The sequence below is a fragment of the Oncorhynchus mykiss genome, chromosome Y, assembly GCF_013265735.2.
Source record: "Oncorhynchus mykiss isolate Arlee chromosome Y, USDA_OmykA_1.1, whole genome shotgun sequence".
NCBI lineage: Eukaryota > Metazoa > Chordata > Actinopteri > Salmoniformes > Salmonidae > Oncorhynchus > Oncorhynchus mykiss.
The window spans coordinates 37,230,451-37,242,892 of NC_048593.1; the positions used below are offsets into that span (position 1 = coordinate 37,230,451).

A 12,442-nucleotide genomic window follows, 5' to 3' on the forward strand; every position below is an offset into this window, starting at 1 on the left:
TTCAGCCTCCTGAGGTCGAAGAGGCGCTCTTGCACCTTCTTTACCACACTGTCTGTGTGGGTGGACCATTTCAAATTGTCAGTGATGTGTACGCCAACGAACTTCAAGTATGCACCTTCTCCACTGCGGTCCCGTTGATGTGAATGGGTGCGTGCTCACTCTGCTGTGTCCTGAGGTCCACAATCAGCTCCTTTGTTTTGTTGACTTTGAGGGAGAGGTTATTTTCCTGACACCACTCTGCCAGGGCCCTCACCTCCTCCCTTTAGGCGGTCTCGTCATTGTTGGTAATTAGGCCTACTACTGTCGTGAATCAGCTGTGTAGTGCTAGTGCAAAAAAACTAAACGTGCACCCAGTGGGAGCCCCAGGACAGAGTTTGGGAAACTCTGCGCTAGACTACCTGCCGCCCCTGAGTTTACACAGGCAACCCAATTCTGACTTTTTTCAACAAATGTGTCTTTTGACCAATCACAGATCTTTTACACGTTCCTCTGCCCAGGCATTGCTGATTCATGCCAGATCTTACAACCCCTGGATTTGGTATTTTACATACCGGCTAACAACATCTTATAGCAATCTGTCAGTCGATGAGGCACGCAATCATTAGTTGATGCATGCAACATCTGAGCAGGGGAACGCGACCTTTGTAACTGCTTTGTAATGTAAACTCATTTGGGCTATTACCCTTCATTGGCCACCTTTTTGACCTTTCGTCCAATGTACTAATCATTGGTTCCAAATAATTAAGTGTGGTTCATGTTTTAAAGTAAAATTACTGTAAATTATCTTTGGGAGATTTCTAAACGTGACACTACTAAGGGGAATACCATTGTCAGACAGGTAAATGCCCATTTCTCTGACAAATTCCCCTTATTAGAGAAGAGTCTATTATCCCTGAGGTGCAATTCATTTTGCAGTACATAGTAAAAACAATAGACACATTAAATACAGCAATATGTGCACAACAAATATACCTCTAAACCAGACAAGAATAGTAAATCCATACCCAAACAGTACACATTGAGGGATTGTATTATACTCAAATGTTGGGTCCCATAAACACAAAACCTACTTCACTTTTCTAGGGGCTGGTTTCCAGGACACAGATTAAGGCTAATCCTTAAAAAGCATAGTCAATGGAGATTCTTAATTTAAATCGTTTTTTAGGCCAGCATTAATCTCTCTAGGAATCCTGCCCCAGAAGTTCCAACTAACCATATGATCTCTTTAACAAGAAAAATTGTTTACGGTTTAGTCACAGGTTATCCATTATATTGACCAGATACTTAAGTGGCAGCTCTAACAATGAATTATAGTTAATGAGAGGGAAAATATGCGTGTGGACAGGCACAACTCGGATATAAAGTGTTTTTCTCAACGTGGCTGGGATGTCACGTGTCCTATTTATATCAGTACACTAGTGACAACCTGAACATTACAAAATGTACGTTCGATCAAATAAGGCATACGTAGCAAATAAGCAATTACTTTTTCGTTAATCAAATTCTAAACTCCTATTGGCCTCCAGCAAAAACGACTCGCTTGGTGCGCGAATAAAACAAAAAAAAATGCCACCTGCTGGAGAAGACAGATTTAGGGCCCAGTTATGCTTCGCTTCGGCTCTTCCTCTCTGGTTGAATTGCTGCAGACACCTAAAATATTGTAGTTCCTCTTTGTGTTAAATAAAATACTCCACCAACAACTGCTGATGCTGATCAAGTCAGCCAATCAGAAATCATTTAATGAAACCAAACTGTCCAACCTGAGTTTATTTTATGAGTCAGGGACTTTCCTTGAATTTGACCAACCTCAATTTCCCTTCTCCTCGGACAGGTTATAAACGGTGTCTGTTTTGGGTGAGCCATTTCAGATTGAAACCCCCTTTAAAAGGTTGTAACAGAGAGACTACTATAGGATGTCGGACCCACAGAAACAGCCCCTCATCGGAGCTTCCAGCGAGCAGACCGCAATTAATGTAGGAACTACAGCAGAGTAAGGAATATTACATACATTTTATCTTGTCAATGTCTTTATTATAATTTTCTAACATTTACAGGGTAATTTCAAATAAGTTGTGTTATGTCAAAAAAAATATTCCCAGGGGAAAGGAAACAATGATCAAACTGACAAAAATGTACTTTTTTTTTGCCAAACTAAAAAGCATGATCATCACTACTACGCTGGCCAAACACCTATCTAGATATACAAATTGTTGAGCAGTATTAGTTTTAATCTGTGATTACATAAATTGTGTATATATAAACTGATAGATGTTATCTTTGTTTTAATGTGATTTAGAATCTAGATAAATTCCTGTGTCTGCCCAGCAACGTCATTATTTTTGTTGTGAAAATAATATTACCGTCATAAAGAAGGCATGATTTAGTATGGTCTAGTAATTGATTCAAATCTTTTTTTTTGCCACATACACATTTATATTGATTACTGTAATAGCGGAATTATACGAAAAGTCCCATCCATCAGACTTATAACAAAGCAATAAAGTATCCATCATGTTCTCAATTTCTATATTCTGTCTCCTCACAGAGGGTCCAACAAGAGGGCCTTCAAGATAGCTGGTTTCACCCTCTTGGCCTGCCTGCTCATTGCTGGTCAGGCTCTGACGGCCTACTTCGTCCTGGGCCAGAAGAACGACATTAAAGACCTGCAGGAAGAGAGCAAATCCCTGAAGAACGAGCTGAGTCAAGGGCGCGCTGGTGAGACAATATGCTCTCCTCAGGACCTGGTCCTGTAAAGTTCCAGTGTTAGCTAATGGCTATCAGAGCTACACCCTCTATTTGGAGCCTTTTGAACAGGAAATGAGTGAACTACCACTAAAAAAGATACTGTATCTTATGTAGGCTAAACTTTGTAAATGTATATGAAAGTTTCTCTCTTTCTGTCTACAGCTGCTGTCCCCATGAAGCTGCATGTGCCCATGAACACCAAGCCATTACTGATCGATGAGTCTGTTGATGAGGTCAGTCTTCAGCTATAGAAATGACATGTTAAACCATGATTAGCAGTCTCTTGAATTTGCCTTTATTCTCAGTTCTGTCTTTCGGCTTCCTTTTTCAGGGGACATCTACCCAAGGGCCAAAGGAAGGTATGAAATGTTATTCATTGACATTTCAACTGTCATGCCAGTAAACCCCCCTTTCAAAGCTCCCCCGCCCCCTCTTTATCTCACTTCCTCTCTCATCACGTAACAGGTGTTCTTCATCCACACAGGATCAGGTTCTCCCACGCAGTGTCAGCTGGAGTCAACAGGGTTGAAGCCAGTGAGTATTGAATCCTTCCGACCCCAGTGTGATGAGCAGGGCAACTACCTGCTCCAGCAGTGCTTGAACGACAAACCCCTTTGCTGGTGTGTGGATGCCAGTGGGAAGCAGCTCTCTGGCACCGTAACCAGCGGGCCTGCTAGGTGCGGCGCCACATCCGGTAAGATCCTGTTTGAAGTTGATTATTCATTTTGAAGTTGAATATAGATGGATATTCTTTTTATTTTTTAATTGTATTATTATATTCAGATGTTGGGTCCCATAAACACTAGACCCACTTCACTCATTTCTACTTTAGGGACTAGTTTCCCAGACAAAGATTAAGCCTTATCCTTAAAAACATGCTCAATAGAGAATCTCCATAGGAATAGTTTTTTAAGTCCAGGTGTTATCTTAATCTGTTTCTAAACAAACTGACCCTAGACGTTCCAACTAACCATTTGATTTCTTGAACAAGTGCACTATTTTCGGTTTAGTTGCATCAGAGACAATATATTTTAGTTCCCCTTTGTGTTCAAGAAAATATTCCACTAACAACTGATGATGCTGATCAAGTCAGCCAATCAGAAATACTCAAATGAAACCAAACAATTCCAACCTGAAGTTTCCTTATGAATCAGGAATTTTCCTTGGACCTGACTAGTCTCAGTTTCCCTTTCTTCAGAGAAGATAGATATTGATTTTTTTTGTGAATTAATCCATTGTGGTTAATGCTCTTAGATTATGTATTATTATTATGTATTCATACTATTCATACTAATCCGTTAACTGAAATGTATGTTTGTCATTTTAGGGCACTATTTATTTTATGCAATAATTCGCAGTCTGAAAGCATTCAAAATAGACTGAAAACATCCAAAATACATAATTTATTCAGCTAAAAACAACAGTGCGATGTCAAAACAAGTTTACATTGAGGTTAGATTTTGTTTACCATTACTTAGAACAAAATCAAGATGTCAATATTCTTGTAATGCTTTTTGTATAAAAATGTAATTAGTTACATTTAAGCAAATTATTAATCACAGCAAATACAGCAATTAACTCTCATAATAGTTTGACAGCCCTAATTCACATCCATTTTTACTACCTTTTGCAGCACTCAATCATGTGATGGCCATTCCTGATGTGATGCCGAGTAGTAAGTACCCTTGTGGCATGTAATTTTCCAATAAAATAGGAAGCAATTAATCGTTGACCTTTCTTCAAAGTATCGCCTGACTACATGTGTATGCTGTAAGGAACTATCTGGCTATTCTGTTGGTAATGTACATTTCTCTTTATTTACAGATGAGTAAAAACCAGTGAGCTGTGAGGACCAGTAAAACTGTCCCACTAGACATATCTACATTTAAGCACTTCCTTTCAGATTGCCCCGATTCTGTGGACATTCTAAATAATCCAGCACATGGATTTGGAAACTAACAAGTTCTCGTTTGTTGTATTTTCTTTATTTTGATACAACAAGGCCAGGTGTACTAACTGCTGCTCACTGCTAACCATAAAACTGAGATTAGGCCAACCAAGGTGTAACTGTCATTCTAGCTAATAAAATTAAGTCAAAATAAACGCCACTGAAATGAAACACTTTATTAAAAGGGCTGCCGTATAAATGAAATGTCATACCATTTCAAGTGTACATACCAAAGCAAAAGAAAATGTGCAGCTACATTTTTGTCACAACAAGAACAGACATCACTGACATAGCATACCTCATGTATGGAAAACCAATTATAAATGCTCTGCTATTGGTGATTTCTCATGTCACTGTGAGATGAAACCGATATAGATTTCATGTTAGGGCTGAGAACATTAATAACTGTGAGCATCTCATTCTATTAGGCTCTCCAACATCTGTCAGTCTGGTGACAACGGCAGTGGTTTTCAAATCTCTCCTCTAGCATTTTTTAAAGTTTAGTTTTAGCTCTGAAATGGCACCTATTCAATGGTTTGATGATTAGTTGAACCAGGTGTGCTAGCTGTGGAATATTTAAAATACATGGAACGGCTGGGGGTCCTAGAAGCTAGGAGACTACAACCCACTCTGAGGACAATATCATTAACCTAATAGTGCATGGCTCAAGATTGGGCCTAGTAAACAAGTATTGTGGTAAATCAGAAACTTCTCCCATGTTGTTCGTTCTGGCTGAGAAGGCAGTACTGAACAATAATAGAATTGCAATGCTTGAGCCATATGTCCAGGGTTATATCAGTTGGTATATGGATTTACTTTGCTAAATCACAGGAACTCCTGGCAGGACCACCTGACCGATATGGATGCAAACTGCAGGTCGATAGTTCCCCTGTAGAGGTCACTGTGCACCATTATATAGACTGCATTGTGATGTACTCAGTGTACAGAACTATCAACCAGACACAAAAAAACACTGGTCTACTAGGAACAGGTCAATACAGGATTACAGTGACCTAAAAGTCAGAACATAGGCAGAGAACTTGCTAGGGACAGATCTGTAGATATTAACATAATATTCTCATGGTCATGTTTAACATATGGGTACTACAGTATGTTGTAAATATACTTTGGGTATAACAAGGTTGGATGGTTAATCTACAAGCAAGACCAAATTGAAAGCTGTCCTGAGGCAAAGAAAATCCCCCCCATATAAAAGCACCCACTTCCATCAGTAAAATCCCCATTGCATAAAATAAGAACATTATCTTTCCAGTTAATATATATAAAAAAAAATACATAAGCCCCTGAGTATTGCACACATTGCAAGAGATGATTGTAAAGACGTGATGCATAATTCAAGCAACCATATTGTTTTTTCCTAAATTTCTCCACACAAACAAAACATTATTTTTCTGAATTCAGTACCATTGTGCAATCTAAAACTGAAGGCTGTGGAGTGGAGTAGTTCAATGGATATTTTTTAGGGGGCAGGTTTTTTGGTTCAGTGATCCATCTTCTCCCCCAGAACCAGGGCTGCTATTTGCCGGGTCCTTTTAGAGTGTTGAAAAAGTCTTTCAGGGTTTGCTCGATGTTGGGCACACCAAAATTTTGAGCTGCAAAGATGCCTGTGCAAGTCCCAAGGATCACACCCAAAACCGCAGAGGATCGCAGCCTAGACACAATATATCCTGCCAAGAAGCCCTTAAGGAAAGGAGAGGCCAGCACACTGCCACCCTGGAACAACAAAAAGTCACCCTTGTGTTTGAAACACACAACAAACGGGTATGATGTTCATCTAAGGCCCATCTGACAGTTTGACAAGATGTATGGAAAACGTGTACTCTTGTCTGCACATCTACAGACCTGATCAATAACAACTACAGAAAAGTGAGGGATTGTATGAGGTCATGTTTGCGTGAAAGCAGCCAGAGGCCTGTGTGTGTGTCAGACATCTGACCTGTGGGATCCCAGCCTGTACTTCCTTCTCCACACGCCGCTGAATGTCCTCTAGCTGGTCCTTGAGCTCTGCCAGGTCCTTCAGTGGTCTCAAGGGGTCCCGTTGTAGTACATGTCAAAGGTCAATTACATACATATCAAACAGGATTTCAGTTAATATATGAATCTTCTATAATTAGGCGTGGTTGGTCATATCCTGGGTGGCTACTGATAACTGGGAGAAAAAAAAAATCTACAATGACAATATTAAGAGAAAACAGAATGCAGTAATTCTTAGGACCAAAATGTGAGCCTCAAAACAAGAAAGTAGGGCCAGCCCGCCCGCTCATTAGGCCGCATCGCTGCGGCGCTCCACGAACGTTCCATATATATTTTTTTTTTACATAAATCATGTAGCATATACAGTCTATGGTAGAAATAATGTAGCCTTTTCTGTAGCATACAGGATGGAGATTACATGTATGACAATGTAATGCGACAGACTTTTTTCATCATGCAGGTTTCTCCGATCAAATAGCCTAACCTAAATGGCGACCAATCAAATAAACAAATGCACTGCCATGTTAAACAATGTATCCTAAACATGGGCCTGGTCAAAGTAAAATGGACAATCAGGATACTCACAACTGCTCTCCAGGAGTTACACCCCGTGGGCTAAATTGTCATGATCAGTGGTTTAAAGTTAGTATCCGTATATTTCTGATAAACTGAACATTGAGAATTTGAGAATCTGAATTTCCGCTGTGTAAAAGCATTGATTATTTTTGCAAATAGGCTCAGTTTAACTCCTGATAAAGTTAGCTGGGTTGCTGATATTCCGAATTTAAATAGCAAAATTGATTAGTCACAGAAATCAGGACTAATAAAGCCAATGCAACTGCCTGTTTAACAAACCGTAAGCCTACCACATGGATGGGCATTCATAAAATTCCATTGTAGCCTACACCCGAGTAAGCACCGCCCAACGCCAGAGTCTTTCTTTGGTGCATTCCGGACCGGCCTTGACGTTTATGTTTGGTTCAAATTTTGTTCGGTCTGGACCAATCTTAATTTAGCCGAAACGTAGACTGCACATACAGTTGGTAGCACCTTAATTGTGGTAATGGCTGGAGCAGAGTCGGGAATTGTTTCAAATACATGGTTTCCAGGTGTTTGATGCCATTCCATTTGCTCCATTACAGCCATTATTAGGAGCCGTCCCTCACCTCTGCAGCCTCTTGTGATGGACGTCTATGTTTGGTTCAGATTTGGTCTGGTCTGAATTTGGTCCAAACATAGACGTCTATACAACTTTCATTCAGAACTGAAAATGAATTCACGTCTGTAAAATAACTATTTCAACGTCCAGAAAATACGTATTTTTGCCATTCATTCAAAACCTACATTTAACCTAACTTCGGCGTCTGGAAACCACGTATTGTAATGAAACAGGCAGGGAGCAGGTCTCGAACCCTCGACCTTCTAGCCCGAAGTCAAGCGCGCAGTCGACTATGCCCCAAAAGCATGCTCGAGCGGCAGAGTCGATATCCGCGTTTACAAACCCTGCGTCGTTTCAACGTCATTTTGCTTATTGGGACTAATCTAGTTTGTCTCACCTAGTGCAGCAGAACGGCCAAAATATATTCCATCCAAATCTTCTAATGGTTACTGTCACATTACCTACATTGTAAACTAAATCCATTATTCGGCGATACTAATGCTTGTTAATGTAGTTTACTGTTTTACTTTCTTGATCGACTTTTGATTACTCTAGACTAGTGTACACAGCACAACTTTGACAGCTCATGGGAAATCTACAGGCCATAAATATGGCTTATGAGTATCGTGTTTCTATTCTACATTCTTACAGACATCATACCCAGTATAATAACGGCTGCAGTCGCCCAATGGACTAGTAAATCAGGTTGTTGATACGAATGTAATGTTTAGTTAGCTAACATTAGCTAGCTAGTAGGCTAGCGTGAAAGCTCTTCCGCAAAAGCATAAAGCTAGAAACACCACGGTCACGTTATCTACATTGAACAGACCTGAAGGTAAATAACGTTAATAAACAAATACTACAACTGCGAATAAAAGCTCAGATTTTAACTCCCCAATTTATGGCACTAACCTTGTCGTTCGCCATGTCTTCAAATCAATGCTCCGTCAGTCTGTACCACTGACTTATGACTGGGCTCGATTTTCTTTCCTGCTCGAAGACATTTAGTTATTTATTTTAATTTAACCATTATTTTATCCGTCATAGAGTCCAATGTATATTTTATAAATGAGCCATGAATGACAGAAATTACAAAATGCAAGCAGAAAGAAAACAAGGGCATAAAAAACAAACACATTCATCAAGGTATTCAATAAGCTTTCTGAATTGCCATAGGTCACTAAAACATTCTCTCAGAATGCCGTATTCTGGAAGACGGTAACTCAAATCAGCGCCGACTGTTTTTACTCTGCTTACTTGCTACATCGGTGTTTCATTATCTTTACAATGTGTCAATGTTTTATATTTTGCTAGCTTTATGACATTGAGGCCAGTCCTGTAGCCTATGCACAGGTAACAGGACATATCAGGCGTAAAGTCAGCGTGTTTCATTATTAGTAAAAATCAACCGGTTTGAAACATACTTTTTTTAAACTAGGGCGAATTTGCCTGGCTACCCAACTCCTTGCTCTGGCCTAACGCTAAGCCACGTTCACGGACGTAAATTTCTTCTCAGCAATGAAGTATGTAGCGAACCAGAGATATTAGAGAAAGGAGGAGATAGTAATCCTACAGGCAATGAATGGAGGAACGTGTAACGCCCCACCCAGCAGACCGTTGACCAGTCGCGTTCACGTAGTCATGTTGCGTCACGCAGTTGCTAAACTAATCGTCACGCAATCCGTTCTCAAATGATGCGTTCAAAACAACTGGGAACTCATAAATCTCAGATTTCTGTAATATCTGACTTCAGTGCTTTCAAGACAACTAGGAACGGGGAAAAAAACGAGCTCCAACTTCGAAAAATCTTTTGAACAGTCATCCAACTCGGAATTCCAACCCGGGAACTCAAGCCTCTTTCTCGAGCTCAGACTTTTCAACCCAACCTCATATTTTTCAGAGTTTCCAGTTGTCTTGAAAGCACCAAAAGTCAGGGTATTGGTGCTTTCAAGACAAATGGAAACTGAAAAAAAACAAGGTCAAATCATGACACTGATGATCTTCAGGTTGGAAAGTCAGAGCTCTAGAATGATAAGAGTTTCCGACTTGGAATTCCGAGTTGGATGACCATTCAAAAAGATTTCAGTCAGAGCTAGTTTTTTTTAATAAGTTCCCAGTTGTCTTGAATGCATTGAAGTCGGAAGTATGAGATTTCCAGAGTTCTCAGTTGTTTTGAACGCAGCATATGAGTCTAGAAAACTGCCCTTTTCCCTTGAAATAATGTGTAATGGCACGATTCCAAAGATATGATATTACAGAGAACAAGTTAATTATCTCACATCACGAAATAGAGCCCCACAGTGGAGGTGTCATAGTACCCATAAAACCTAGCAGTCAAACAGGGAAATGGTTCCAATATTTTTTTTTCCATTCAGTTTTCCCATAGGGGATTTTAGAAACACTTAAAATAAGGTCTGTGTTTCATGTAGGCTTACCTCTGCAATTACGTTTTGATAATCATGCAAATCTCTATTGGACAAGGTGACTTATCAATATATTAGTCTCTGTCTGATTCGAAAATGACAATTAGCATCAAAGTAGACATGCAAAACTACAAATCTCACAAGCTCCTGCATGTCACCTCTAGCTGATGCCTTTGCTAACCAGTATTGTGTTAATTGTACAGAATTGCCAATTTATCTAACATCAGATTGTATTTTTTTAATACTAGGCAAGTCTGTGAAGAACACATTCATATTTACAATGACGACCTACTGCCTTGTTCAGGGGCAGAACAACAGATTTTTACCTTGTCAGCTCCGGGATTCGATCCAGCAACCTTTCAGTTACTGGCCCAACACTCTAACCACCCTGCTGCCTGTTTAATCCAGAGATTCTTACCTTTGCCTTGATTTGGCAGTCTTGTTCAGATCATCATGGCATTTGCAGCTATTTATGATTAGCAGCTAATTAGCAATTCATTTGTTGGGGGTAAATAGAGGCAAATATATTGATAAAAGTTACCTTGTCCGGAAGAGATTTACAAGGTTATCAAAATGTCACGCCAGGGTAAGTTTACATGAAATACAGCCCTTATTTTAAGTGTTTCTAAAATCCCCTATTTATTTTACCTTTATTTAACTAGTCAAGTCAGTTAATTAAGAACTTGTGGGAAAATGTTTGGAACCATTTTCCTGTTAGACCGCTAGGTTTTGTGTATTATGACTCATACTGTGGTGCTCTATTCGTGCTAATGTTGGGTTTTTCAGCTAGCGCCCAATAGACTCCAATTGAAGGAGTGCGCTCCTTGTCTAAGAAACGTCCAGAATGCACCGCGCTACCCATTGACGACGCATGGGCAGCGTTCACAATGGAGTTTTCCATCTCCTCAAAAGTATCTCTGAGCGAACATAGAGCAGAGGAAGACTTCAGTTTGTCGTCAGGCAAACTTTGTATCGTCTGCATAGAACGATCGCGCAGCGCGCACTCTCCCCTCATCATGTGCTATTAAGGGGTGCATGCTACGCGCGAGCTGGGAGGTGGTTGCCACGGCAACTCAAGTGGAGGTGAGATTCGGATGACGCAAGCAGACTGGACGATGACGGGCAGTGTGAGCCTTCAAGACGTGGATGCTGATTAAGGTGGACCATAGAAATAATGTAGGATGGAACTGTAGACCATGTGTAGCCAATGGCAGTCAAATGTTTTTCACTTTCCGTATAAGCATGCTCAGTACAATTTAGTTGGCTATATGCAGCTAGGCAGTCTTTTTTGTTGTTGATAATTCATCATTCATCAAATTGTACTGGCCATAGAATGACATCTCTCTGCCTTACGTTGCCCTGCCGAGCCAACCAGCAATTTCTGCTCAGTTGATTTGTGGAGACTGGGATAAGGATCACTTTACTGTCAGATTGATGGCCATCAATTTAATTACACTAAAACATTGCATCTAGGGAAATGAGACGTTTTAGAAAAGCTACAGTAATTCCCTTTAAGGGATGCTGCTTGTAGAACACCTCTGCTCCCAGATTTACATGAGCTATTCCTGTATTCTGTAAAATGTAAATGTTGCTGGCATTGCTATAAAAAAGCGCTCTTAATATTGCCCTCCCAAATATATATTTTTTAAAACAGTAGACCATGACAGATGCGGGTTCTTTGTGTGGGATAGATTTATGTCACTAATCTTCCTGAGACATCCCATTTACACAGAGAGGTGTGTGTATCCCATCTCAAATTGAATTCAATCCTATTACAGCTCCCTCACTACACAGACACTTGATATAGGCTACACCAATCGTATTAACTGTTTGAGAAAGTGTGTTTGTTTTGGTTTCTGTATTGCCCTTTTATTGGTCTCCATATTCCTATAGTATGTATTCTATATTCTAGAAAAGTACGATTTTGTGTCTGTTTGCTGGTGTGCACTTCACCCTTGTCCCTAAAGTACATTTTCTCTGCCTCCTGCCCAGCCGTCCTTAAGGCACAGAGAGAGAGAGAGAGAGAGAGAGCAGAGCCAAGGGACAATCAGAGAGGGAGGGAGAGAGAGAAAAAGCTAGTGTGTGTGAGAGAGGTAAGGGGTGGGGGGAAAGAGGAGGGGGAGTGGCCGAAGCTGCAGGCACCACTGAGCACAATACAGAAAGAGAGAGAGA

General features: G+C 40.3%; 2 protein-coding genes across 10 annotated transcripts; one reads left to right on the forward strand and one right to left on the reverse strand.

Moving 5' to 3' along the window:
- The first annotated feature begins 1,885 nt into the window (after positions 1–1,885).
- On the forward strand, positions 1,886–4,848 carry cd74b (CD74 molecule, major histocompatibility complex, class II invariant chain b). Its single transcript, NM_001124441.1, is given in 7 exon segments — positions 1,886–1,990; positions 2,546–2,715; positions 2,908–2,978; positions 3,077–3,104; positions 3,230–3,439; positions 4,379–4,420; positions 4,570–4,848. Coding segments are annotated over 7 exon segments (606 nt in total). The 5' UTR covers positions 1,886–1,913; the 3' UTR covers positions 4,578–4,848.
- Positions 4,849–4,854: 6 nt separating this feature from the next.
- Positions 4,855–10,713, reverse strand: LOC110510193 (SLC35A4 upstream open reading frame protein). 9 transcript variants are annotated; one of them, XM_021591566.2, is made up of 4 exons: positions 10,689–10,713; positions 8,760–8,837; positions 6,651–6,749; positions 4,855–6,427 (listed from the first exon to the last, which is right to left on the reverse strand). In XM_021591566.2, the coding sequence occupies exons 2-4, from the start codon at positions 8,772–8,774 to the stop codon at positions 6,230–6,232; spliced, it is 312 nt and encodes a 103-aa protein (XP_021447241.1). In that variant the 5' UTR covers positions 8,775–8,837; positions 10,689–10,713; the 3' UTR covers positions 4,855–6,229. The 9 variants fall into 9 exon arrangements, with proteins under 9 accessions (XP_021447241.1, XP_036823090.1, XP_021447239.1 ...); XM_036967195.1 differs by lacking the exon at positions 10,689–10,713 and adding an exon at positions 10,597–10,639; XM_021591564.2 differs by lacking the exon at positions 10,689–10,713 and adding an exon at positions 9,272–9,407.
- Between the last annotated feature and the right edge of the window lie 1,729 nt (positions 10,714–12,442).

Coding starts and splice junctions, on each gene's coding strand:
- LOC110510193 (XM_036967191.1), bottom strand. CDS start 7,925: ATGTTTGGACCAAATTCAGACCAGACCAAATCTGAACCAAACATAGAC. Junction 7,304..7,854: donor CATCACAAGAGGCTGCAGAG/GTGAGGGACGGC, acceptor ATGACAATTTAG/CCCACGGGGTGTAACTCCTG. Junction 6,739..7,273: donor GTAACTCCTGGAGAGCAGTT/GTGAGTATCCTG, acceptor GGACCCCTTGAG/ACCACTGAAGGACCTGGCAG.